Source organism: Aythya ferina (genome assembly GCF_964211825.1).
Source record: "Aythya ferina genome assembly, chromosome: 6".
Classification (NCBI taxonomy): domain Eukaryota; kingdom Metazoa; phylum Chordata; class Aves; order Anseriformes; family Anatidae; genus Aythya; species Aythya ferina.
In genome coordinates, this window is record NC_140303.1 from 23,101,934 (window position 1) to 23,129,452 (window position 27,519).

General features: G+C 34.2%; 1 protein-coding gene across 2 annotated transcripts in view; it reads left to right on the forward strand.

Moving 5' to 3' along the window:
* LOC311438628 (sodium channel protein type 2 subunit alpha-like) overlaps positions 1 to 27,519 on the forward strand; it is a 71,589-nt gene that overhangs the window by 11,942 nt on the left and 32,128 nt on the right. The window contains exons 4-18 of one of the 2 annotated variants that reach the window (XM_084523219.1): positions 2,523 to 2,839; positions 5,052 to 5,169; positions 6,091 to 6,181; positions 7,706 to 7,834; positions 8,348 to 8,439; positions 9,506 to 9,778; positions 10,092 to 10,155; positions 11,002 to 11,143; positions 11,282 to 11,488; positions 13,224 to 13,523; positions 17,707 to 18,054; positions 20,746 to 20,878; positions 22,970 to 23,208; positions 23,832 to 24,005; positions 26,031 to 26,387. In XM_084523219.1, coding sequence (XP_084379345.1) covers positions 2,573 to 2,839; positions 5,052 to 5,169; positions 6,091 to 6,181; positions 7,706 to 7,834; positions 8,348 to 8,439; positions 9,506 to 9,778; positions 10,092 to 10,155; positions 11,002 to 11,143; positions 11,282 to 11,488; positions 13,224 to 13,523; positions 17,707 to 18,054; positions 20,746 to 20,878; positions 22,970 to 23,208; positions 23,832 to 24,005; positions 26,031 to 26,387 — 2,934 coding nt within the window. In that variant the 5' untranslated portion in view covers positions 2,523 to 2,572. Of the gene's footprint in view, positions 1 to 2,522; positions 2,840 to 5,051; positions 5,170 to 6,090; positions 6,182 to 7,705; positions 7,835 to 8,347; positions 8,440 to 8,534; positions 8,627 to 9,505; positions 9,779 to 10,091; positions 10,156 to 11,001; positions 11,144 to 11,281; positions 11,489 to 13,223; positions 13,524 to 17,706; positions 18,055 to 20,745; positions 20,879 to 22,969; positions 23,209 to 23,831; positions 24,006 to 26,030; positions 26,388 to 27,519 lie in introns of both variants that reach the window. The other variant, XM_084523218.1, reaches the window with a different exon arrangement.

Below are 27,519 nucleotides of genomic sequence, written 5' to 3' on the forward strand. Positions count from 1 at the left end.
TTGTATTAACTTTCTAAACTACTGAGATCTTACACGTATTTTTGAGACTGTTCCTTAAAGATACCTTTTTAATGAAAGCTATTCTGAAATGATTAGCTAGGCAGAAATCTTTCCTTGTCTGAATTCTGCCCAGTATCATTCCTGTCCTGGCAGTTTAGTCACAGGATATAAGCAATTACAGAATCACTGAAGGAAGAAGAGAGAATCTGTCAACGGTTTATAGCTCAAAGACTGCTAAGAGCTTGCTCAGGGCTCCATGCAGGGAATAGAATTACTTTTGTTTAATTGCTTTGTTAAACTATGCCATGTACAGAGACAGTAATCAAATACATATTTGTGTGTTCTTCTACTAAGCAATGTTATCTAAATCAGGTATTTGGCATAAATATTGGGCATAGTAGAGGAAGAAACTTCTTGTGTAATAGAAGCAGCCAGGAGAGATGTCAGTAGTACAGATGTCTACACTAGTCAGTAATAGAGGCAAGACTTAAATAATGTTTCCACCTTGTCAAGAAAACTATTTAAAGCATGTTTTATAATAGTCTGACAAATATGGTGAAACCCCAAGTACGCTAATATTACTTTCCCCAGTCATTTCTTGACCACTTTGTGGACATCTGGCAGTACAGATAAATGCATTTCTAGTGAAGTCGCTCAAAAAGGGAATCATTATTTCCTAAGATCATTACTATAGCACTTCATGGGAGATTGTGCATCTGTTTGCAATTTGTACAAACTTCTCCAGACAGGCAAGGAACTTCAGGCAAAAGATTACTGAATGAATGCAAATGAATACAATATTACATCTCAAATCCAGACTTGGCAACTCCAGCACATAGGTGTTGTGGATTCATGAGGTAATGTAGGGAAGGTTGAATGGCTTTGTACAGAAAACACAATTAAAACAATTCATTTCAGGCACTGAAACTCACTAACTCTAGAAAAAAAAATAGTTTTCATAATTTTTAAAATATATAAAAATATTGTTTTATATATTATTTATATGCCTCATACTCTTGCAAAGTAGACACCAAATAAGGCTATCATGTCCTGCTTGGTTGCATTGCTCCTTAGCTGCTTAACCAGATCTGCCTTCTGCCATTCCTCCCTCCATCCATTCTAACCTCACTGTTGTGCTGTGTGCTGCATCAGTTTGAGCTACAAGTCCCACTGCAGAATGACTTTGAAGAATGTTACTTTCAGCTGATGTGCTGCATGATATGCACATGCATAAGGAAACCTGTGCTACAGTAGAGAGTTTGGTGAAGACAGAAGGAAAAAGCAGCAGAAACTACATAAGCTGGCACTGGCACTGAAGTCATTCATAGGGAACTACGATCTTAGATTTCTAGTTAGTTTTAGTCTGAAATAGTATTATGATCCTTGCCTCGCAAGAAATCAGGACAACATTAATTTCCCACACAGTCTTGATTGCACACCTTCTTTCATTTTACCTAAAAGTCTTGAGGTTTTGATTCACATCTCACAGACAATCACAATAAGTGGAGCCTAACCTGCTTTGGTATCTAAAATTAACTTTTAGCACAATAAACTGCCAGTAAGAACAAATTATATTTGTTCCTCCCATAATTCAAGTGCTGTAATTTAAATGAATTTAAATTACATTAACCATACAAAAACTTCATTTTGGTTTAATTAAATAATTTAAGTTTGTAAAGTTAGATTACTGATACTTGAAAAAAAAAAATATGAGAAGATAAATATAACTAGAAAAATACCAGTTTATAAATTTTATGTTTCTGCTTCATAATATACTTTATAGTATATACTTCATAGTATACTATATTATATGAAGTATAAAATATACTTCATACAATATACTATATTACTATAGATATACGAGTATATACTTCACATAGTATAGCACTCTGTATATACACGTACTATAGTATATACATGTAGTGTACTACACTACACTATATGAAGTAAATACTTCATAGTATAATGAATAATATATAATACAATATATATTCTAATATATTATAATACTATTAGTATTATATTAGAATATAATACTAAAAAGCTAATGGTAATAAACTAAAAATAGTAATAATTAAACTAAACTAATAGTAATAAATTATAAACCATAATAATAATAAACCATACTATATTATATTCTTCATAGTACTTCATAGACTATGCATTTATACTTACTGTTAAAAAGAAATACACAATTAAAACGAAACATATCAGTATTTTTCTGTAATTATGATAGTCTAAGGACATACAAAAAGCAGTGTTAGCAGACAGAAATTGTGTCATTTTATAGACCAACAGGAAAAAGCTGAAAAATAAATTACAAAATATCTAAATAAACTGAGCAGTTGCTTTTAGCTGTTATTCAGCCTTGAAAGATGCAGCTTCTATTTCAGGCCTGGAAAAGGTTTCTGTGCAAGTGTTTTTTTGTTTTGTTTTGTTTTGTTTTGTTTTTTGTTTGTTTGTTTGTTTTTGTTTGTTTGTACAATCCAGTTTTCCTAAATTATCTGCATTTTCCTTTGTAGGTCATTCTTATGCAAGAAGCTAAAAGTAATTAAATTTGCAGGATGAAAACATGGCACAGGCACTGCTGGTACCACCAGGACCTGAAAGCTTCCGCTATTTTACTAGAGATTCTCTCGCAGCTATTGAAAAGCGTTCTGCAGAAGAAAAAGCTAAAAAGCCCAAGCAAGAACATACAGATGATGATGATGAAAATGGTCCAAAGCCAAACAGTGACTTGGAGGCAGGAAAGACATTGCCATTTATTTATGGTGACATACCTCCAGGAATGGTATCTGAACCTTTGGAAGACCTGGACCCATACTATATCAATAAAAAAGTGAGTGAATATTATTTTGCACAAAATAGAATATAATTTTGTGCAGTACAAAGATTATTTTTTATCACAAAATAATACATAGAAATATCCTTTCATCTATCAGAACTGATTTATGCTCTTCTATATTGTGACTTCAGCAGTTATTTGTTATTTACCTCAGTGTACGGATGATATAACTTCCTTCAACTTGCCTAAGAACATGGCTGAATTTTCCTGATTTCAATGTAGCTGTAGTACTGGATATGACAAACAAAATGTTTCAAGCATGATTTTGTATTGGAAATGGTTGTGTATAACCAGGTAGCATCCATCCAAGTTAGTGAAATACATGACTGTAGCCATATTCCTTGATTCTGTTACAGCTATATAACATATACTAACATAAATATACATATATGTAGCACAGAGACGTTTTAAATCTTTGGTCTTATAAAATAGTTTCATAGAAATTCTTACCTAGAATATAACTTTGTGCACTAAGCCCTTATTTTATCTAGTAGCAAAACAACTCTGGAATAAAGTTGCATAAGTAAGTTGAGGAATAAAGCTTTCTAAACAAGTCTAGCAATATGTATCAGAAAGTATGAGTACTGAAGTATTATTTCTGATCTCCAGTGATCAGAAAAAGTAGTCAAAACTGGAAAAATTCAGACTACTGAAGACTTTTTAGTCTGCTGCAAGTAATTAGTAAACTTCAGAATCTTTTGTCACAGGTGATGCCAGTATTTATGTTACATACCAGCCTGATATGCTTGACAGAAAACAAATGGACATTTTAAATAGAATTAGTCATCACTCCTCCAATTTCTAGCAGAAACTATTCTTAATCATCAACATGTTGATGCAGACAAAATCATACATGAATTGTAGTCTGTCTTCAGGCTCTGCTGCAGCAGGGCCCTTGGGACAGGCAGTATCTGTTGACTTTTCCTAACTGGGTGAAAGGGTATAGAGCAGAAAGAAATGCCAATGACTGTGAGGGCACTCTGCCATCCCTAGTGCCATGCATGATGTTATTGTGTGAACAGGCACTGGCTCCTTTGCCTGTTTTCTTTCGTGGCACAGTGATGTTTGCTTTTGCTTGCGCTGCTCTGGTGGAGACCAGATAGGCAGCAAAGGCCATGGAGAGGGCAGCGTTTTTCTGATCAATGGCAAGTTTTTGCAGAGAATAGAAATCAACATGGAAACCAGTGATACCCTCTGAGTGTTACGCTCTGCTGAGAGCGTAACAAAGACTCTATTATGGTAACACAAAGCATAGCCATTACCACTGACAAAGAGCAAAAGGAATAAAGAATAGTCATGTCCTGGAGAAATTTCAAAGAGTACCAAAGATGCAAGTAAATCTCAAATACAAATATACTTGGAATAAAAATGAAAACACTTAGGCAATGACCACCAACAGGAACAGAATGAAAGTGAACACTCACTCTATGCTTAACAGGTCAAAGTTTAAAGATAATAATTACCTACATTTGGTGCTCATAGATAATAAGAGCATATTGTTCACAATGAAAACATCATTTTTTGGAAGAAATGATTTATTAATATAGGTTCTGGTTACACTTATCTTTGCTCCGAATGATGTCAGCTGGCAGTTTATTCATCCCTTTCAGTTTTTCACAGACACGTTTTCAGAAGATACATATAATTCATATTGGTAGTGTTTAAATTCTAAAATGACAGAAATTATTTTAAATTATGCTACATTGTTTAGTGACAAGGCGTTTGTCCTTGTAACCATACATATGTATATATGTTTCTTTCACATACTTGTTCCAAATACAAAGCAGAGTTCAGAATGTCTCTGTCACAATTTTTGTTTTGTTTGTGTTTAATCACAAGGTAGAATGTATTTGACTAATCTGAAATTCTGACTTTAATCAAAGACTTAATTTGTCAGAAACAAAAATTTAAAAGAATTTTAATGATGAAATGCCATATTTTGCTATTACTGATAAAATGACGTTTGTGCTGGTAATTCCAACCAATTTTTAATAGTATCAGAATTCAGTTCATATGCTAGGAAAGTCAATGAACTGGAGAATCATCCATGGAAGGCTTAATCCACTGTAATCAGTTGTTTTCCTCATGCAATAGACAGTAGAATGAAACCTGAAACTACCAGATGAAGAATGGAATACTTTATAAGGAGGTAAAGACACTTGTATAGTCAACATTGTATTTTAATTTTATAATTTTTGTTTTGCAGACATTCATAGTATTGAATAAGGGAAAGGCAATTTTCCGATTCAGTGCCACATCTGCCTTGTACATTTTAACTCCTTTTAATCCCATAAGAAAAATTGCTATCAAGATTTTGGTACATTCATATCCTTTTTTTTTCCTTGATGTTGATTTAAGAGTTGTCATTTAAGACTGAAATAATGACTAGAATATGACTTTTCATATAGATATACAGATTATGTCCATGTGGGTGTACTGTGCTAACTAAATTTATGCTGATCACACCTAAAAAATCACCTTGTGAATTGCAGTAAGATCGTACTTCCTAAGAGGAGAATTTGCTACTGAACCACCTAAAGCTGTCAGAACTCAACTATCAGGCTTTATATATAAATGGAGGCCTAGTCCCATACAAAGCCCTACAGCTATGAACAAACCATTGCACTTCAATGTATCTGAGGTCACAAATTTACTAAGACCAGTAGTATTTGTAAGAAATGCAGTATTTCTTCCAAGACCAGTATTCCTAAGCTTGACTCACTCAGCAAGGATAAAAGAGCATGAATAAAGAACTGTGTTGTTGTTTTTTTTTTTCAGGCATACTTTTTCAGTGTTGTGTTTTTAGCTTTGGGGTTCATGTCCTACTAAAGATCCAGGTCAAAATGAAGGAGAATATTTTCCAATATATTTCACTCCTTTCCAAATAACAACTTAGGTGCTCCTGCACATAGATCTTTTAGAATGATTCCTCAGCTTTAATGAAAGATTACATTTGGGTACTCATTTCATATTTTTATACATGTAAGGATGTGTTCAAGTTTCATTTAAATCCCAAACATGCCATAATTATAAAAGTCATGCATTGTTTTTTACTGTGAGTACACCATACCATGCCAGATGGCATATCGTTTAAAATAGATAGAATTATGTGCAAAGCTTTATTTTCAGGTCTCACTTGGAATTTCATGTTATTTGTACATATTTTTATATGCTTAATATTTTAGTGCTTTCAGCATTGTAAAATTGTCATGTTTTTCTGACTTACATCCCTTGACTATAATCTACATTATTCAGCATGCTTATCATGTGCACTATTTTGACCAACTGTGTATTTATGACCATGAGTAACCCTCCAGACTGGACAAAGAATGTAGAGTAAGTTAACATTTTTACTTCTTCATTTTTACTTCTTCATTTTCATGTGGCTCCAAACAAGATTTATGGAAAGTTGCTTATCCAACTGTACTTTTCCAGAGTCATAAAGAAGTAGGTTCCATGAGATAATTAATATCTTTGTTTCCTTCCTGAATAATTTCAATGTCTTAGAAATAATGCTTTGTTCTTTAAAATTATATATGAAGAATATCTGAATTTATACTGTGAAGTACTGACATGAACTCTTGCCCTTGGATGTTCTGAGCTGCAGGCTCGGAAAAGAGCTCCAGTACTTCAAATGTGTATTTGAAGTTGTTGCACGTCACTGGTGAGGCCAGCCATATATTCCTTGAGCATCCATGATCTTACCACATTCTTTGTGGCTCACCAATGTGAACTCACAAGTGCTAGCCACAGTGGGCAGTCTCTCCCATGAACAAAAAAACACCCAAAACACAAGAAGCTCCAATGACTGAGGAAAGGGTCTTACCTATGAAGGAGTAAGGGAGAGCTGAAAGAAACAAGGAAACCACAAAGTATCAAGTTCATGATTATACATTAATTTCTATTCTCTAAAAAACTACGGATATATGTTTTCCTTTGAAACATGTTTTCTTTGAAATGATGCTATTGATCAAATTAAAAAAAAAAAAAAAGGTAAACAAAAAAAAATGTTTTAACTGCTTGTGGCTTCTTTCATTCCTTTGAGTTCTCCACTAGCCGTTACTGATTTCTATTTATTTCAATGCATGCTCTGAATGTTATATATAGAAACTGTAATAGCATTCACCTGTTCCCCAGCCTGCTCAGCAGTGGCTATGACTGTGACAGTTGCTGAGAGGCTGAAAGAGCAGTAGGATCATAGGTAGATTTCCTTTGGTTGGTCCACACAGACCCACGTTGGCCTCAGGAAGTCTCTGCATTGCTCTGGTTATAACTGAGTATTCTATATTTATAAATGAGTGGTTGTTCCCACACCAGTTATATCGGTAATCATGCTCCACATGTTCAATAATAACACTCTGGGCATATTTTCTTATATTTAATGTTTATTTATGAAATAAACATGTACCATATGCATGAATATAGTTATTATCCAGAACTGATTTTCATAAAACACTCTGATTTTAACGTTAAAAAAAAAATCTGCATTTTTGTAATGCTTAGGCATCCACCTGATCTATTAATGCAACCAAAGAGGCAACCTCATGAACGCTGGAGAATGTACATATAAATATCAAATCTGAAATGTATGTATAAATACTAAAGTCTGACACTATTTGCAAGCACAAACACTGAGATTAAATCAAGCTTTTAGAAAAGGATTAGTATATATGTATCTTGGTTTTGAATTTTATCTACTGAATGATTAAATTCATTAATTAATTATGACAAATCAGCTTAATGAGTTGCTCCTTTCACTTCTAACTGTTCGTTTCATGCAAATCATCTTTCATTAAAAATGCCACTGTCTACAAACGTAAGTATGCAAAGATCCGTTTTTTCTGCTTTGATGCATTTCAGGTATACTTTCACTGGAATATATACCTTTGAATCACTTATAAAAATTCTTGCAAGGGGTTTCTGCTTAGAAGGTTTTACTTTTCTGCGAGACCCATGGAACTGGCTTGACTTCAGTGTCATTCTAATGGCGTAAGTGGTTCAAGAATTTTTAAGCTTTTAGGGCATGAAATTAGTGGCAAATACTATTCTTATCGTAAATATATTTATTTAGAAGTATTTAATTTCTGCAACCTGTGAAGTTTAGATGCTGTGTCACACATTTTAGTACTCATAAATCAAAGTAAAATACGGCAGGATTGAGTACAGAGTTTCAGCTGCTAGTATAATTATTACTGAGGGACACTAATTTCATGTCCTACATTTTTCTGCTCATCAGAATGGAAACCATCCCTTTAACTTCATGTCACCATCCTATTACAGGCTATTTAGTTTAATTATCTGTTCAAATATAAATCAGTGAGTTTCACTTCAGTGAAATTTAAGCATAACTGATGAAAATAAACACCTATGAAAGAGAGGTGTACTGAAGAGACAGGTAAATTTTGGAGTATGATTGCTAATGTTGCCACAGAGGTTTTGAAGACCCTCGTAATTAGTGTAAGCTCTGCCTCAATTCTGAATAACTGTGATTTAATTCTACAGGTATGTAACAGAATTTGTAAACCTAGGCAATGTTTCAGCTCTTCGAACTTTCAGAGTATTGAGAGCTTTGAAAACTATTTCTGTAATACCAGGTAAGAAGTAACTGTGTAAGGTGTTAGGCCCCTTGTAACTCCAATTGTTATTTGTGTGCTGTCAATGTGTTTGTGTGTGAACTCCCCTATTACAGATATGTGACAGAGTTTGTGGACCTGGGCAATGTCTCAGCGTTGAGAACATTCAGAGTTCTCCGAGCTTTGAAAACAATATCAGTCATTCCAGGTGAGAGCTAGGTTAAACACTGAGGCTGACTGTTGTTCCATTGAAGTTGAATTCACTTCTTTTGAGCATAAGTCTTATTATTTGTTGCTCATAATGCAAAAAATACAAAATAAAATAAAAAAAAAACAAAAAGGCATGGATCATAAACCAGGATTATGATTCTTTGCCTTTTTAGCATTAGCTTCTTTTATTTTGCAAAATCAGCCTTTGAGTTTAACAGATTCTTGCATGAAGCAAAAATGTAAGGCCTATGGATTATTTTGCTTTGTTTTTCCATGTTTTATTATGAAAAATTGTCTCTTTTACATTAAAAATGCTTTAGCGCTATGGCTTTCTTGATTTTGAATTTTTTTTCTGTTATTTTACCAATGAAAAATGAAATTTGCCTTAAAGACAACCAACTAACAACAACAACAAAAGCTACAAAAAAAAAAAAAAAAAAAAAAAAAGAGATAAGTATTGCACAGGAAAATTTATCAATTTTTTTTTTTTTTTTTTTTCTGAAATTTCCTTGCAGTTCTGTCCAGTTCATATTGTTCCGGAATTACAGTTAATATAAACTGGAAAGTGAATTATTGGCATAGTATTAAATGGAAAGAGAAATTAAGAAATCAAAACATATCTATAACAGCAAAGCATGATTGATAAATTTCCTGCTTGATAATTGTGTTATATTTTCAGTGTATTTGAACGTATGTACATTGCATATTCATTAAAAAATATTTTTCTTTCATTCATCTTCACAAGCTCTGAGGCTGTTCATGAAGCTTTACTTTTTGACAAATAAAAATAGTTTCTTTTAAGTGTCTGCATGACATCTTAACTATATAGGGAGGGCAAAGATACTCTGATAAATCTATGGATCTTTTCTCTTTGCAGGCCTAAAGACTATTGTAGGAGCCCTGATTCAGTCTGTGAAGAAGCTCTCGGATGTTATGATCCTGACTGTGTTTTGTCTGAGTGTATTTGCACTAATAGGGCTGCAGCTGTTCATGGGCAACTTGAGGAATAAATGCCTGCAGTGGCCTCCAGACAACTCTACTTTTGAAATAAGTGTTATTTCCTACTTTAATAGCACAATGGATGAAAATGGTACATTTGTTAATACAACAGTGAGCACATTTAACTGGAAGGATTACATTGAGGATGAAAGTAAGAATGACTGATGTAACTTTTTAATATATTTGTTGCTATCTACATAAATATTTGTAATTAAAAAAAAAAAAAAAAAAAAAAAAGAATGGCTTATATAGAATGCCTTATATAGAACTCTTTACAGTTACTGACCAATAGTAGACACATACAATAAACAAGTACAATAACCAGAAGTGTTCCTAAATAAACTACAATGTAATTAGCAAATAACCATTTTTTTATTATGTTATTTTTTTTTAATTTATTTATTTAGTAGTACTTAAAGATGCATTTGACTTTTTCACATATATTTCTAATGCTTTCTACACAGCTCATTTTTATATTTTGGAAGGACAAAGAGATGCTCTACTCTGTGGTAATAGCTCTGATGCGGGGTAAGACCCTTTCAAAAATCCTCTGTTATGTTTTATAGAAAAAGCAACAACATGAAATCTATCCATAGCAGTTGCAACTTCCTATTAACAGTGATACAAATCTTATAGGGTTTTTCTGGTAAACAGTGATTTCTTAAGTCAAAATATCACTGGCTAAGCAAAATATTCATTAAGAGTGTTTGTTCATACTTGATTGGAAAATTATGTTGATGTTGGTAAAATCTGAACCATTGTAAAGTATATTTTGGAAATGAACTGATTGAACAAAGTAGGATGAAAGCAGAGACAGAGAATATGTAAAACATTAAGAAAGCACAAGGTTGAATCTGTCTTTTCAAGTCTAGCTTTTTGCAAAGTTCACTGTCAAACTCTGCCATACATATGCGTCCAATTATTAGGCTAGAATTTTTAACTGAACTCTGATACCAGACTGGCTGCAGTGATGAAGCTTATTAAAAAAATCTCAGCTTTCATGTGGGTGATCCCAGTACAATTGGATTTAGCTAATAATGTTATCTAATCTGTCTGTAACCCTAACAACATTTCAGCAAGTATTTTTGCCAGAAAATTAATCATTTGGAGTAAAGATTCTATTTGCAAAATGTGACTGAGAAGAATTTAAACGTTTGGGGCATTCCAGGTAACAAATGGATGAAAAGGGTATCTTTTGTTTACACTCATATTTGTTTGTTAGAACATTTTTGTCTGAATGAACTTAATTGTAATTCATGGATTTCATGTGCAAAAATAACACATATTGTCCCAAAACACTTTATATATATATAAAAATACACAGAGGAAAATAAAAGTTAATGAATTAATATCTCCTATTTGGTTTTCACATAGGCAGTGTCCAGAGGGATACATATGTGTGAAAGCTGGTAGAAACCCCAACTATGGTTACACAAGTTTTGATACCTTCAGTTGGGCTTTTTTGTCACTCTTTCGGCTAATGACTCAGGACTTCTGGGAAAACCTGTATCAGCTGGTAAGGAAATTTTATGACGTAAAAAGTAGGTTTATTTGTATATGAGCCGAAATGTTCAAGTAAAGCATTAGCAAAGCATTACGGTGTTGCAGTATCAAAGATGTGGTTTAATATTGAGATATGCCTTTTATTCCCTAGACACTACGTGCTGCTGGGAAAACATACATGATATTTTTTGTTCTGGTGATTTTTCTTGGCTCATTCTATTTGATCAACTTAATTCTGGCTGTGGTTGCCATGGCCTATGAAGAGCAGAATCAAGCAACCATGGAAGAAGCAGAACAGAAAGAGGCAGAATTTCAACAAATGCTGGAACAGCTGAAGAAGCAACAAGAAGAAGCACAGGTAATGATGGATACTGTAATTTCTAAAGAGCCTTGTTCTTAAGAAATATATTTATAGGAATTAGAACATGTGCAAACTATTCAATGAATTGCCAAAAAAATATTTGTAAAATATTTGTGATAATGGTGTCCTTGAAGCCTGACTAAGTAGTCATAGTTCATGATGCTTCTATGTTACAGGTCTTATTAACCGTGTGAAAAAAGTCTAGTAATGTTACTTCTGGTTTGAGCGAGAATTTCCAAGCTTGCTGTACTTAATAGTTCCTCCCCAATAATCTTTGTTTTCTTTGAAAAGAGAAGACAAATATTTTACAGTTTTAAGAGAAAAATGAACTTCAATAGATACGTCTGTGAAATTTTCATATCTGATTGTAAAATATATGCAGAAACTCAGCTTTGGGAGTCAGACATCTGTCTAATTTCTGGACTGATTTTCCATCACTTCTCATTTGGCATGTAGTCATTTTCAACAGAACAATGTTTATAAAATACTAGTAAATCAGAACTTTCTATGAAACTGTAGTTTTGGTAGCATATTGGTAGAGCTACTTTCACTAAATTAGAATGATTCTATAAAGAAAGTGCTAATAGAAAGTGAAACTCTTTTTCCTTAAAAAGAAACCTTTATGCATGACCTGTGAAATCTAACTAGCGTATCTCTATTTTAGTCATTAAGCCCTATCATTTCCAAATCACCAAGGAAAAAGAAGAATCCTGCAAAATGTAACTTAATAAAAATGTTAAATATCACCAAAGACTGCATTTTTAATGACACTTTCATCCCTGGAAGTCACTAAGCCATTGTTAATTATATCAAGAGATATCTAAATGTTTGTGTGATTCAGTGTGGAGACAGAGAAGAAACTGACCAAGAATTAAAAAGAAATGGAAAAAGCAGACTATGAGGAAAGTTGGATAAAGGCCAAGGCATCATTACATCTTTTTATATGAATGGCAACTCATTTAATTATAAGAAAAGCAGTATTAGAGTCAAGATTCCTTTTGTACGTGAAAACGTTTTGCTGAATAATTAAAAAGCATATATTACAAAGTGTATATATATTATATATGTACTTTTTAGTATACATATTTTTGAGCATATCTGTATATATACTCAAAATATATCACAGAATGCTGTTAGAGTGGGAATTTTGGAAAGTAACATGAAGAGGGAGATAGGGCTAAAAGACATGCCTAAGTCTTTGAGAAGTTTGTGTCTGCTGCCAGTGAAAGTAGACGGAAAGTGAGGAGACTGCAAAGACAGTGAAGAAAGGCTGGATTAAATTTCTTTCAGGCTACTAGTTGGATTGTGATACAATAACCCATATGGTGGAAGTTAGGGATTAGTTTTCTCTGTAAAGATTCAGAAGGAATCAGCTGAATTAGAACATAATGTCAGGCAAGAAAAGGTCTGGAAGCAGTTCCAAAATACATGAAAAAGCCCCACGCTTATACTTTCCTAAGTGCCTTAATTTTAGACCAGTGTCTTGTTCAGTAAGTCTTTAAGGAATAATGATGAAATTGCACCGCTAAATTTAATGTTTCAAGTAGCTCACACTACTAAACGATGAGGGGCTCAATAGTTTACCTTTGGTTCATTTTGTTTGTGTGTATCTTCTCACTGAAAGGTGTACAGCAAGCAGGACTGCCTGAGTGATAATAAAAATGATTGATAAAAGTCTGTAAAATTGTTTGGTTTTGGCCTACTGAGAATACCATGTTTTGTAACCTGCCAGGCAACAGCAGCAGTGGCAGCAGCATCAGTTGCATCAAGAGACTTCAGTGGTGTAGGGGGATTAGGAGAACTCTTGGAAAGTTCTTCAGAAGCATCAAAGTTGAGCTCAAAGAGTGCTAAAGAAAGAAGAAACAGAAGGAAGAAAAGAAGACAGAAAGAAATGTCGGAAGCAGAGGACAAAGGAGATATTGACAAGTTCCCCAAGTCAGAGTCAGAAGACAGTATCAGAAGGAAAAGTTTCCGCCTCTCCACAGAAGGAAGTCAACTGACATATGAAAAAAGATTCACATCTCCCCACCAGGTACAGAGCCCTCTTTTTAAAATTTTGTTATTATTTATTTTTATTTTTATTTTTCACTAAATCATGTACATCTACTCTAAGTTGGTTTTGACTGACAAAAGAGCAGCTTTACCTATTGGAAGTTATGTTAAAGGTGAATGAAGAAAAAAACTGTTAATAGTGTTAACTGTTATACTTTGATGTAGTTTGACCCATTCTATTAGCAAAGGAATAAAAAGAACATACCAAGGATAATTCTGAACTTAATTAAAACATTTCTGAAAATGTATTTCTGAAGATGTATTTGGTAGACTAGAGAGTAGTCAAAGACTTTGACTAAAACTCATATATTTGCATTAATCAATTATAGGTTCTCTGTTCTGAATCCATTTCGAAACCATATAAATATATATAAATATATAAAAATATATATAAATATATATTTATATTTTAGCAGACCACATTATCAAAATGCCCAGAATAGGAAATTATATACTATCATCAGTTTCTATCGCTGTTCTTAGTTAGCTTCTTTATATGGTAGATAATGAGAAAAGTACTGTTCTTTTTCCCAGTAAGCTCATTATACAAGGAGGAGAATCATTACAATCATAGAAAAAAAAAAGTAGTTTAAGAAAATCTGTTTCTGGAAACCATTTAGTCCACATTTCACAGCTCTACCCCATTAAATCAAAGGAATCTTTTCTGTTGCTTCAAAGTCTACACACAGTTATGGTATTTACAGAAAAAAGCATTCCAAATATCTCTCTTCAAAATGATCATGTCCGGTCTCAGGCAATAGACGATCTCCAATGCTTATCCTGCTTAATGTTTTTATCAGGTGGGTTAATGTACAGCCTGACATAAAATACGAGATTTGGTGGCAGAAATACCTCGTGCACTGAGGGGAGGAAAGCTTAATTTGAGACAAAGAATGCCCAAGTGTTTCTCTGGATAAGAAATAAATAAAATGTAAGGAAATTGTAAGGTAATATTGTAAAAGAATATTTCTGATCTAATAAAATATATTAATTTTGGGCCAAAGCTTCTCCAAAAAATATTTCATTAATTGGAAACTGCTTTGAGTCAGGCTGACACAAAAGAGTTGCAACTAAGGATCTCATTTTAGACTGCATGGTTCTCCCTGAGTTAGATGTTTATAAGTCCTTAGCTCTTAGACAAGGATGTTGAATGTCTTGACAATACTGAAGAAAAGAGTCAACGACAAAGTCTGGTCAGAAGGGAATTTCTAGCTGCTAGTACTGTGCTTTAACTACTCACAAATAGGCTTCTCCATTGTTTAGTTAACTTTCCTGATGCTATTTTATATAGCTGAGGTGAAGGGACAGGTTAAAGAATACGTTATGTTTTTTTTAAAATATATTTATTGATGTATATATTTATTAATGCAGAATTAAAGGATCAGAAGAAAAAACACTTAGTTCAGAAACATGTACAATGAGAAGAGGACAATTTGAGACAGATTCAGTAGACAGGATAAGCACTCTGTAGCTTTATTAACATACGATAAAATGTTGCATGTATTTTTTTTATGTACTGAAACTCAAAAAAATTTCATCCTATCAACTATCATGAAGAAATATGAAACTTTCACAGAACCTTAACAAGCAAGCTTAGGAAAGCAGGGCATTTGAAATGACTTCCGATAATATTAAAATTAGATGTGAAATCATGTTGCAGAATGAACAAAAATCCATCAGAATAAAGTGAAAATAAATATTCTATATATCTTAGGTTTGAAATAAAGCAAGGAAATGGTATAGTAGACAGGAAATGGCTCATCTTGAGACATATTGAGGAAGCAAATAAGTGATCACCCAAAATTTAAAAATAAAAAAATAAAAAAAAAGTAATTTACAATTTTAAAAATACAGAGACTAGCATTATGCAAATAATCTAAATGAGGATAATTAATTGAATTAAAAATTAGCTAAGTAATTGTTTTTACAATCGTGAAAATGTTTTGGGACAAACATTGATTGCATTTAAATAAACTGAACTACTACCTAAGTGGAAGGATCATGGACACTAGGACAAGTAAAGGAAGGTATTGTTTTTTCTGGTTATCCATTTGCTTAGCTCCCAAGTGAAACAGGATGGCAAAGCATGAAGCAAGATGGTAAAATGTTAAAGAGAGATAATCTACCCAGGCAGCCCCTGTAGGGGTTTTGTCCTTTGACACACTAGTCTGTGTGCCAATGGATGATACAGCCTCCATGAAAAGCCAAGCTTTCAGATCTTAGTTGCCAGGAGCATGAAGTCATATATTTTTCTGTCTCTACATCTGTTAGAATTGCAGCCATTTTGGCTTGTATCTTTTGTCCAAATCCATCAGGGACTTTCAAAGCATGCATTAGTCCTCCCAAATCCCTGAGGGGGCTGATCCATTTAGCTGTGCTTAGAGCATGATAACATATATCAGAAAGACTGGACAACACACAAAACATAGCAGCCATGGAAACATTCTCTGAAAAAGAAGGGTAGCAATAATAGTAAGCCAGAACCTTGCAAGCATGTGACTTTTTGAAGGACTGTAAGTTGGTCAAATAAATGGCAAATTTATATGTACATATAAATATGTACAAAGAAATGGCAAATTGTGCAATAATTAGTTTACTACTTTGTCAGAATTCAGTGTCATGCTCTATAACTACTAGAGCTTTTTTAAGGAAAAAAAATAAAATCTTTAGGCATACGCAATTCTCCTCTCCTCTCCTCTCCTCTCCTCTCCTCTCCTCTCCTCTCCTCTCCTCTCCTCTCCTCTCCTCTCCTCTCCTCTCCTCTCCTCTCCTCTCCTCTCCTCTCCTCTCCTCTCCTCTCCTCTCCTCTCCTCTCCTCTCCTCTCCTCTCCTCTCCTCTCCTCTCCTGTCCCCTTCCTTTTTTTTTCTTCTTTCTTCTCTTTCCCAGGCAACTTTACAGAAATGGGTTAGCCATTTGGCTGATATTCTTCAAGTAACAGCCTGAGGCTGACAGCCAGCACAGAAAATTTCATCACAAATTATTAAAAATTGGGATAGCCGTAGCTGTAAGAGCTTAAAACTACATCTCATAATGGAAAACATGTTCAGCACATGCATTATGTGTATGCACATAAATATCTGAGTATGCATATATATGCATATGTGGTGATGTATGCATATATTTAGAGTGTTTGGTTCTCAATATTAATATAGGTTTTTATATACTTTAGTGTAGCTTTCACTTTCAATTTAATTATTCTGGGACAAAAAGCACTGCTAGTGCATATAAGCATTTTCACTTGCAAAACTTGTGAACAAATTCAGAATCATCTGAAACCAGCTTTAACATACCAAGACATGAAGATTCATACAGAGGGTTCAAGAAAGCTTAGTGCAAGGTTTCTTTTTTTTTTTTCCACAGTTAGCACGCATTTCATTTATTCATGAATGCTGTTAATAAAATATGTAGCAAGGGAGAAGAACATTCCATTAAGCAGCTCCTGTAATTAAAAGATGAATTACCAACAACCACTGATTTATTTTTCTCATTTGTAAGAGGATATCTTTGGGTAACTGTGTCCCTGGTGAATATTTGCTTTGAGTTGCCTAATGACCAAGAGGTAGATAGGTGTGCAGCCTGCTATAGCACTAGGTGTGTGCAAAAGACTGCTACTAGTCATTTTCATACTGTACCTCCAGAGCTTCCCCAAGCTGTTGCCTCTGTCTTCTAGTTTTACAGGATTGCTTATGTTGTTCCAACACTATTGAGACTGTTATGAAGAGGGCAGAAAAGTTCTGATCAGTTGGAATCCCTAGGAGTCTTAAGGATGAAGAAAGGAAAAAAAGTAAATGACTTTTCATCTTTGTCCTAAGTAGAAGATGGATTAAAAGACAAATACCTGGAGATACTTGATAGAATTCTCTCCAGAACACTCATGGCTCCACACCAATTCAACCTGCTTTTTTTTTTTCTCAAAACTGCCAACCTTGCTTATGTCTCCTACACATCTTTTCCTCAGTCCTGCTCCATTAAACTAAAATTTCCCCTGTACTTCAGGTCCCCTAATAAGCACTTTCCCCAAATGGTCACACTGATACAGCTGAAGAAAAAAAAAAAAAGATGATTCTTCCGCACTGTAACTCTTCTTCAAAAAGCCAAGAACTTCCCTATCTTAGAAGTTCAGTTCTAATGCTGTCTTGTCTTCTTTTTAAATCTTTTGCAGTCTTTGCTAAGCATCCGTGGTTCCTTGTTCTCACCAAGGCGCAACAGCAAAACAAGCATTTTCAGTTTCAGAGGTCGTGCAAAGGATATAGGATCAGAAAATGACTTTGCTGATGATGAACACAGTACACTTGAAGACAATGAAAGCAGAAGAGATTCTCTCTTTGTTCCAAATCGGCATGGAGAACGGCGCAACAGTAATATTAGTCAGGCTAGTATGTCATCCAGAATGGTACCAGCCCTTCCAGCTAATGGGAAGATGCACAGTACTGTAGATTGCAATGGGGTAGTTTCCTTGGTTGGAGGACCTTCAACACTAACCTCACCTACTGGACAGCTTCTACCAGAGGTAATTATAAGTAAACCATCAATTACTACAGTTTGGTTCAGGCACGGAATTTTTCTTACTGTTCTCCTCTGCATGCCTTATCATTTCTTATAGCTGTGAGAAATAACTTGCAATAGTTTTTAAATAACAGGACATAAGCAGAAAAAAGTTCTCAAGCTCCTGTCTGACTCTCACTAGAGTATTATATTTGCCTTGCCTTCAGCAAGAGATCTGCACATAGAGAGCAAAAAACATAAAACAAATTTGACAATTTATACATAGTTTGCCTCAACATCAAAGGGAGGCATTTGATATATAACTAAGAATATAACTTAGAAATATGTATAGGAAAATGTCCATAAAATGCAACAGAATGCAGTTACTACTCCTATGATAGTTAGATAGAAATTTCCATTATTGAATTTATCTCAAAGAAACTTTTGTTCTAATTTCTAATTTCTAATTCTATGACAAAGTGACGTGCTTGGTGGATGAGGGAAAGGCTGTGGATGTGGTCTACCTTGACTTCAGCAAGGATTTTGACACCATTTCCCACAGCATTCTCCTCAAGAAACTGGCTACTCTTGGCTTGGGCTGGCGTATGCTTTGTTGGTTAGAAACTGGCTGGATAGCTGGGCCCAAAGAGTCAAGGTGAATGGAGTCAAATCCAGCTGGAGGCCGGTCACTAGTGGCGTCCCCCAGGGCTCAGTGCTGGGGCTGGTCCTCTTTAATATCTTCATCGATGATCTGGATGAGGGCATTGAGTGCACCCTCAGTAAGTTCGCAGATGACACCAAGTTAGGTGCGTGTGTCGATCTGCTCGAGGGTAGGAAGGCTCTGCAGGAGGATCTGGATAGGCTGCACCGATGGGCTGAGTTCAACTGCATGAAGTTCAACAAGGCCAAGTGCCGGGTCCTGCACCTGGGGCGCAATAACCCCAAGCAGAGCTACAGACTGGGAGAGGAATGGTTGGAGAGCTGCCAGGCAGAGAAGGACCTGGGAGTGATGGTGGATAGTCGGCTGAATATGAGCCAGCAGTGTGCTCAGGTGGCCAAGAAGGCCAACGGTATCCGGGCTTGTATAAGAAGCAGTGTGGCCAGCAGGTCTAGGGAAGTGATCGTCCCCTTGTACTCAGCTCTGGTGAGGCCGCACCTCAAGTACTGTGTTCAGCTTTGGGCCCCTCGCTACAAGAAGGACATCGAGGTGTTTGAGTGAGTCCAGAGAAGGGCGACGAAGCTGGTGAGGGGTCTGGAGAACAAGTCCTACGAGGAGTGGCTGCGGGAGCTGGGATTGTTCAGCCTGGAGAAAAGGAGGCTCAGGGGCGACCTTATCGCTCTCTATATCGCTCTCTCAAGGGAGGCTGTAGCGAGGTGGGGGTTGGTCTGTTCTCCCACGTGCCTGGTGACAGGATGAGGGGGAATGGGCTAAAGTTGTGCCAGGGGAGTTTTAGTTTGGATGTTAGGAAGAACTTCTTTACCGAAAGGGTTGTTAGACATGGGAACGAGCTGCCCAGGGAAGTGGTGGAGTCACCATCCCTGGAGTTCTTTAAAAGACGTTTAGATGTAGAGCTTAGGGATATGGTTTAGTGGAGGACTTGTTAGTGTTAGGTCAGAGGTTGGACTTGATGATCTTGAGGTCTCTTCCAACCTAGAAATTCTGTGATTCTGTGATTCTGTAATTTTCATGAGAAATGTACAATTACTGTGTATCTTTGCAGCTATGTTACTTTTCAGACCAAATTTACTTCTATAAGCTAAGTTGTTCTTTTAAAGTTTCAAAAAAAAAGCAAGCTTTTTCATACAAAATACTTCAATATGGATTCAGTATGCTATTTTGGTGGCTGTAATAGCACTGTATTTAATCTGAAAAAATATTTCTTTTATAAATAAGTACGGAGATTTCATTATGACTGTCATACATTTCTTTTTGTTTTGGTTTCTCTCCTATCTTGATATAGAGTTTCATACCATAAATTTAATCAAATTAGCTTAAAGATTATGAATATGTAGTTCTATATCAGAAATACATTCACTTCAAAAAGATATAGTCATTTAAGTCAAGAGTCTTCACTAAAGAAATACTAATAAATATTCAAAAATGGCTTTTCATCTTCACCTCGAATAACCTTGAAATCCCTTGAGTTCTGCAAGCTTTGTTATTTTTCTGGATGGGGACAGAATACTGAATAAAAAACAAGTGGTTTGCGTGATAGAATTCATGGGTAAGCAATAACCAAGATTTAGCAACTTTTAAACGTTATTCCTGTGGTCCACACTCCCCAGCAAACCAAAGCAACTGTAAGAACACCTACATGCTAGAGTAGTGGCATGTTTGTCACTTTTAAATTGGAACCACCAAAAAACAAACAAACAGGTTCAACTCTGATCACTTTTTCATGAAAGAATAATAATAATCACTAGCAAACAGATACCTAACAAAAGTCTTGTTCACTCAGTCACTTAAACGAGAACCATCTTTGCTTTCACATTGGTTTGGTAATGTGTCCTGCTGTTGATTATTTGTAACATTGGATAAAATTTCCACCAAGTTCCTCAGTAAGAAATTCCTACAAGGACAGAAATCTTCAGTGTGTAAGAAAGGCCTAACATGCTACACAGAGCTGATTTTAATTGTCACTACACATTTACGCAGTAAATATTTTTAATCGGCTGTTGAAGAGGATGGTTTAATTCCTCAGTATTTCATTTACAGGGCACCACTACAGAAACAGAAATAAGAAAAAGAAGATTGAGTTCTTATCAAATTTCCATGGAAATGCTGGAAGATTCTGCTGCGAGACAAAGAGCAATGAGTATAGCCAGTATACTGACAAATACAATGGAAGGTATTTGATACATTCAAATAAACAGTTCATTAAACTTCTGTTAACTACACACATACACTGTTGGAATTTATTTGCTTATTTAATGAAAATTGAGTTCACTTATAATTCATATATATGCTATAAAAATACTTTTTATAAGATGAAAGGATAAGCAGATGAATCCAGTATAAATTCCTGTAGGGGAAGTTGCAGATAATCCTACTACTCATATTCTAAAAGGAAAAGAAATTCCTAAGAAAATTTACAGTGTTCGTAAAGATACTTTAAGCCCAAATTTAAATGTAAACATTGTAAGTGAGTTCTTAAGTACTTTGTCTCACAGATAAACAAATAGATCCCAAACTCCTTGTGGTCAGAAATGCAAGACATATTTTTCTCTGAAACAAGATATTCTCACAAACATGTACCTTCCTGAACATACCCTCCTATTTTAATGCAAGTGTGAACTATTGGGACCTCCTTGATTCTCAGTATGCAAAGTCTTGGTCCTACTCCCAGGTAGCAAGGATATCTCCTTGAAAGGTATTTTCTTTTCCTCTAGCTGCATAGAGTTTGCTTTTCCATTCTTCTGGCCGTTTAAAAAAAAAAAAAAAAAAAAAAAAAACAAGCCAATGTAAACTATATTGTCCTGATAGCCATCTCCTGCCCACATCTGGTTTCTATTATTTTCAGAAGCTGCTGACTGAAAGCAATGTGATATTCCAGTGATATTCCATGTCAACTCAGAGTCCAATGTGAAGCCACTGTCCAATGCCAGTCCCATCCCACTTCTCAGTGTTCCGTTATATTTTCAGAACCATGATTGTTCCAGCTAATCTTCATATTCTTTTGGAAACACTATCTTTGTTATGGTTTATAAAGATAGAAGACTTTCACTACATACTGATACACTTTTCTGCCTTCGATGTTGTGGGAGCACATTTCAATGACTTTGAGAGCTGTGGCAATTGAACTTTTTACTTCCCATAGTTTCATCCATATAGGACAATATTAAAGGTCAGTCACTTGTCCTCAAGGTGTAGGGCTTAACACTGAATCCTCATTAGCAAATACTCTAAAACAGCATGTTTGCTATTCTAGAAAATTACCTGTGAATGTAATGATGGTAGAGACCTTCCTCTGTTCTAAGTGTTGTCTGAAAATTGGAAAAATTCAGGTTTAGGTTGATGTTACTATTCTGGAATTTCACTGAAAGTATGTTGTGGCAATTTCTTATGTATTTTGTAGTCTAAGTACTTCTCACTGAAATATCTTCCTTCTGGGCTTTCATCAAGCATTGGCCATCACTATTACTATTAACTCAGTAGAAGTTACTGTTGTTTTGTAACTTTTATAATACGGATAGTGAAATGGAAGAAGAAGAAAAAAGTCTGTAAAGTTTCTAGTTGAGAACAGAGCTGTTCCAACAGTACTAATATTGTTCTGTTTCTGAATTGATAGACATACATACATACAATATATGACATTTTAAAATAGGAAGATGGGTATTAATTATATTAATAATATTGATATAAGTAAACAGTGCTAAGTACGTGCACCAAAAGAGTCATATGAATATTATGTTATAGTTGTGGTTCAGCATAGTAGCAAGAACAATACTTTTAGTAGCTCAAATCAAAATCAAAATCAAAATCAAATCAAATCAAAATATTACAAAATAAGTATATGTTGTATACTTAATACAAAAATGTTGTAGTTTATGAAGCTTATACAAGCTTCAACATGTCCATTGATGGGGGCATAATGTTAACTTTCACAATCCAAAACTGTCATAAGCAAGTTAACTAGCTTAAACTAGATTTCTTGATTCTCCATTTCTTGATTCTTCATTGGAAAATGACAGACATATTTCCCTCTTAATATAGGCATCTGAGATAATTCACTCTAGAGATAACTGCCACTGTCCATTGATTGTAGAGAACTTTAGATAGATTATTTGTTTAACTTTAAGATGGCTACACTCAGGTGACAGAAATTCCAGTTGGTGTGAGCTGTTTATTTGAATGATTTAATCTTTTTACATATTTTAAATAGGAGCTTCCAGTGATTCAGAGATTATAATTGAAATATTTATTTCTATTTTTTTTTCAGAGCTTGAAGAATCCAGACAGAAATGCCCCCCATGCTGGTACAGATTTGCAAATACTTTCTTGATCTGGGATTGCTGGAGTCCATGGTTAAAAGTAAAACACATTGTCAATTTAGTAGTGATGGATCCATTTGTTGATCTTGCTATAACTATTTGCATTGTTTTAAACACCTTGTTTATGGCCATGGAACATTACCCAATGACAGAACAGTTTAGCAGTGTCCTTTCTGTGGGCAACCTGGTAAGTTTATGTTTGCCAAACAGTTCTTGGTGTAAAAGTACCCTTTCCTAAAAGAAGAAATGTGTAAATGCATTGCATTGGTCTTAAATTTATTCCTTTTTTATTTATTTTTTTTATAATCAGTTTAGAAACTGTATTTATGGTGTACCTAGAAAAAGTGAGTTTACTGGTGCCTTCAACTTTCATGAATCTATTTTGTAACTACTGTAATGAAATAACTGAATATGTTTGGAAATGTAGTTTTTATCTGTCAATTTTCTTGAGGTCTGCTCTGGGATTTGTCTTTGGAGGATGATATTCCCTTACAGAAAATATTTTTTTTCTGTAAGAAATTGATGAAATATTCAGATTTCAGAATTTCTTTTCTTTCTTTTCTTCTTCTTTTTTTTTTTTTTTTTCTTTTCAGTTATATTACAGTGAAAGTGCTTTTCCAAGAAAGGCATTAGTATGACTTATTAGCAGTAAATATATATATATATATATTATATGATATATATTATTATATATATATTATTATTTATATAGTAACAGGTATAAGTAACAGGTAAAAGAATTCAGAAACAGAAAATGTGCGTAGATATATATGTTTCTCATAACAACTCAACTAATTAATTTTGTTTTAGGTATTCACTGGGATATTCACAGCAGAAATGGTATTAAAGATAATTGCTATGGACCCTTATTATTATTTCCAAGAAGGCTGGAATATTTTTGATGGTATTATTGTAAGCCTTAGTTTAATGGAACTTGGCCTTGCAAATGTTGAAGGATTATCAGTTCTTCGATCATTCAGATTGGTAAATACCTGGATAATTAAATATTTGCATGCAATTGTGTCACTCAAAAAGTTTTGCTGATGTATGTATTAATTACCAGTATTGTAAATATATATTTGGTAATTAAATGGCTCACACATTTATTCATATGTGCCTAATTTACAAATTGTATATGTACAAGTTTAAAGTGTTTGTCTATTGATATTCTTTGATATCAAATTATCCTATCAATATCCATTTGTACTGATATCCTTTGCCATCATAAGACACTTTTGAAATTTTGAAATTTTTCATTATACTGATTAAGTTTCATCAAAGCTGAATAACTACAAAAAACATACATATTGGTACCAGCATAAAGAATCCTTGAAATTTTAGTCTTCCTATTGTGAACATTACTGTATGTTCCCCATAAAGCCACTAAGTATATCCTCACTTCAGAACATTTATTTGAGAATAAACATTTAGTAACACCATTAGATATAATAAAGTCCTAAAAGTGTGACTTTTGGATAAGAATACTTAAACTGAAATGTTGTTGAAATATTGCTTCTACTAGAAATATCTCTTTTAAAGCAACTATTTTGTAGCTATGTTTTCTGGAGGCACAAGAGTCATGATTTAAAAGTCTGTGTTAGTAATATTTATTACATTACCTGAAAATCTCTTATTTCTGAATACATAGAGCAGTCAGTGGTTACTTGGTTTACTAGCACCAGTTTCCGTGGTACCCAAATTCACATACCATAGTTTGGTCACTGAATATTATTTTTAAATCAGTGAGTATGATCTGAATGGACATCTCAATACCAACATCAAATTGTTGCATTAAAAATTGTCCTCTATGTGAGCCTGTAAGACCTAATGTAGTGCTGAGGGAAACATAGGACTAAGCCAGCAAAGAGGGAGTAGTAGGTGTAACAAAGAAAGTACAAACTTCTGTATGTTATATGATGCACAAATCATCTGTGAGTGGACATTTAAAAATACTGAAATGTGGTATAAACACAAAATACATTCATTTTCTGTATGTGTTGCTAAGATGAAAAGCTGGACACTATGGTTTAGGGAAGTACCAAACTCCATGCTCCCTGCTCTCCATTAAAATAATATTGTTCCTTGTGAAGAAAAAATTAGTCTACAGAAACATATGTTCTGATAAACACCTTAGATCTAGCTTCTCTTTGTTCACATGTGATTCTCTAGAACACATCTGTGTACAAGTTAGTAGAATAAACTGCCAACCACAAGAGATTTCTTACACATGGGTATTAGTCTTATTTCTTTCTAAAATTATTTTAGAAACAATAAAATTATTAATGTTGGTTTTCAAATGTTCACATTTGGCTTCTGATACATAAAATAACATAAGAAATGAAGACTGTAGTCCATATTTCAGTATAGCACAGTGTAGACATCTCTAAGTAGAAGCTCTCCAACAAACAAAATCTCTGGAAAACTCTCAGGAAGAATAGCTACTGTACCTGTGAACAACCTTAGGAGTTTGGCCTAAAGTGTTTGGCACAAAATGTCAGGAACAGCAGGAAAACTATTGGCTCTCCTGTGTGACATCTCAGACAAGTGAATCTCAGTTAATTTATAGAGTTTACTGAACTGAATCCTCAGGGAAAACTACTTAGTGCAGAGTAGGAATGCAAGCATTTCCAAGGAGAATCAGATATGCTAATAGGACCAAACACTCTACAGCACTTCATGCTTATAGAACTTTTTAGAAAATGATGTAAAAATGCTACAATGTGGGAAAATAGTGTCAGGCAGAAATTATGCATTCAACATGTACAGTATTATATTATTCTCAAGGATTACACAACTATTAGAATTTCCTAAAAAATGGTCAAATTAAATTGCAAGCTGTCTCCGTAGGTTCTAAATTTACAGAACATCAATGAACAATAGCCAAAGAAAGTATGTTTAACTAACATCATAAAAGATGTTTTCTGCAAATTAGTACTTTCATAAAGAATGGCACATTCAGAACTGCAGTATAACTAACACTAATGATTCCTCTGTGTTTTTGTTTTTCAGCTTCGAGTTTTTAAGTTGGCAAAATCTTGGCCAACTCTAAATATGCTCATTAAGATTATTGGCAACTCAGTGGGGGCTTTGGGGAATTTGACCCTTGTGCTGGCCATCATTGTGTTCATTTTCGCTGTGGTTGGAATGCAGCTGTTTGGGAAAAGCTACAAGGAATGTGTCTGCAAGATCTCCAGTGACTGTGTGCTTCCACGCTGGCACATGCATGACTTTTTCCACTCTTTCTTGATTGTGTTCCGAGTGTTGTGTGGAGAATGGATAGAAACAATGTGGGACTGCATGGAGGTTGCAGGCCAAACCATGTGCCTTATTGTTTTCATGCTGGTCATGGTGATTGGAAACCTAGTGGTAGGTGATAAACACTTTTGAATTCTGATGGAAAAATGTATATAGCTTACAGCTGAGAAAGGAGAATATTTGTTGTGCTTCTGTTTGGAATGAAAGAAAAAAAAAAAAAAAAAGAAAGAAACATCGACATGTACTAGATTTGTGGTGAAAAAGATGTTTTCTTTCTCCACCTTTTAACTTATATCCATACACTGAAGTACTCTTACTATGGCATCAGGAATTTAGAAATAGACCAAAATTTCCACAAAATACCCTATTAAGGGAGCGTTAGAGATAATTTAAATATACTGTTGAAATTCAGATGGCATCTAAACTACTCTTTAAATAATAAAGTTTATGCTTCACCAGCTCATGGGCAGCTTCCTGTTTGGAGATTAAAAAAAAAAATATCTAATGGACTTTCTTGAATTCATTACAGATAATTCTGGCACTAATTATATGACAATGAAAATTAAGTATAATGTAGTTCTTATAAAAGTGAATCTTTAACTTAAGTACTTAACTTTTTGGGCTGCTTAGAGGTAAAAATCAAAACCCAAATATCTACAGACTGATTGGGCTTCCATGCTAAAAATGGGGTTGAAAGTTTTGAATTCAAAATTATAGAATAAATTTTATAGAAAAAAAAACTATTCAAGCTTACAAGTTAACATGTCAAAGGTTCAGTTGATATATCACTGTGAAAACTTCTCAGAAACCAGGGTAATTGGAATGCATCATTTATGTTTTAAAATTTATTTTACTATTAATATCTACGGTTCATCCTGAGATGCCTAGAAATTATATTTCATCGCTCATCAAAATTCTCTTCCTTTAGTGATTGATTTTAATGTTTTTTGTTGTTGTTGCTGTTGTATTTTGTGTGTTTTTTTTTTCTTATATAATTTTATAAATTCTAAAAAGTTATAAAAATGTTTATGTCTTGGTTGTTTACACAACCTTGCAATATTAACAGAAGCTCAGCAGAAATGTGTAGAGAAATGAGGAAGTTATTTATGATAAGTAACCTGCTCCACTGTTTTTTCAGCATTAATTTCTGCATGTAAGTACTGTTTCAGATTCATATTGTCTCCTCTTTTCTTCCAAATACTTATTTACCTCCAGGGTGAGATTGTTTTTTGTTTTTTTGTTG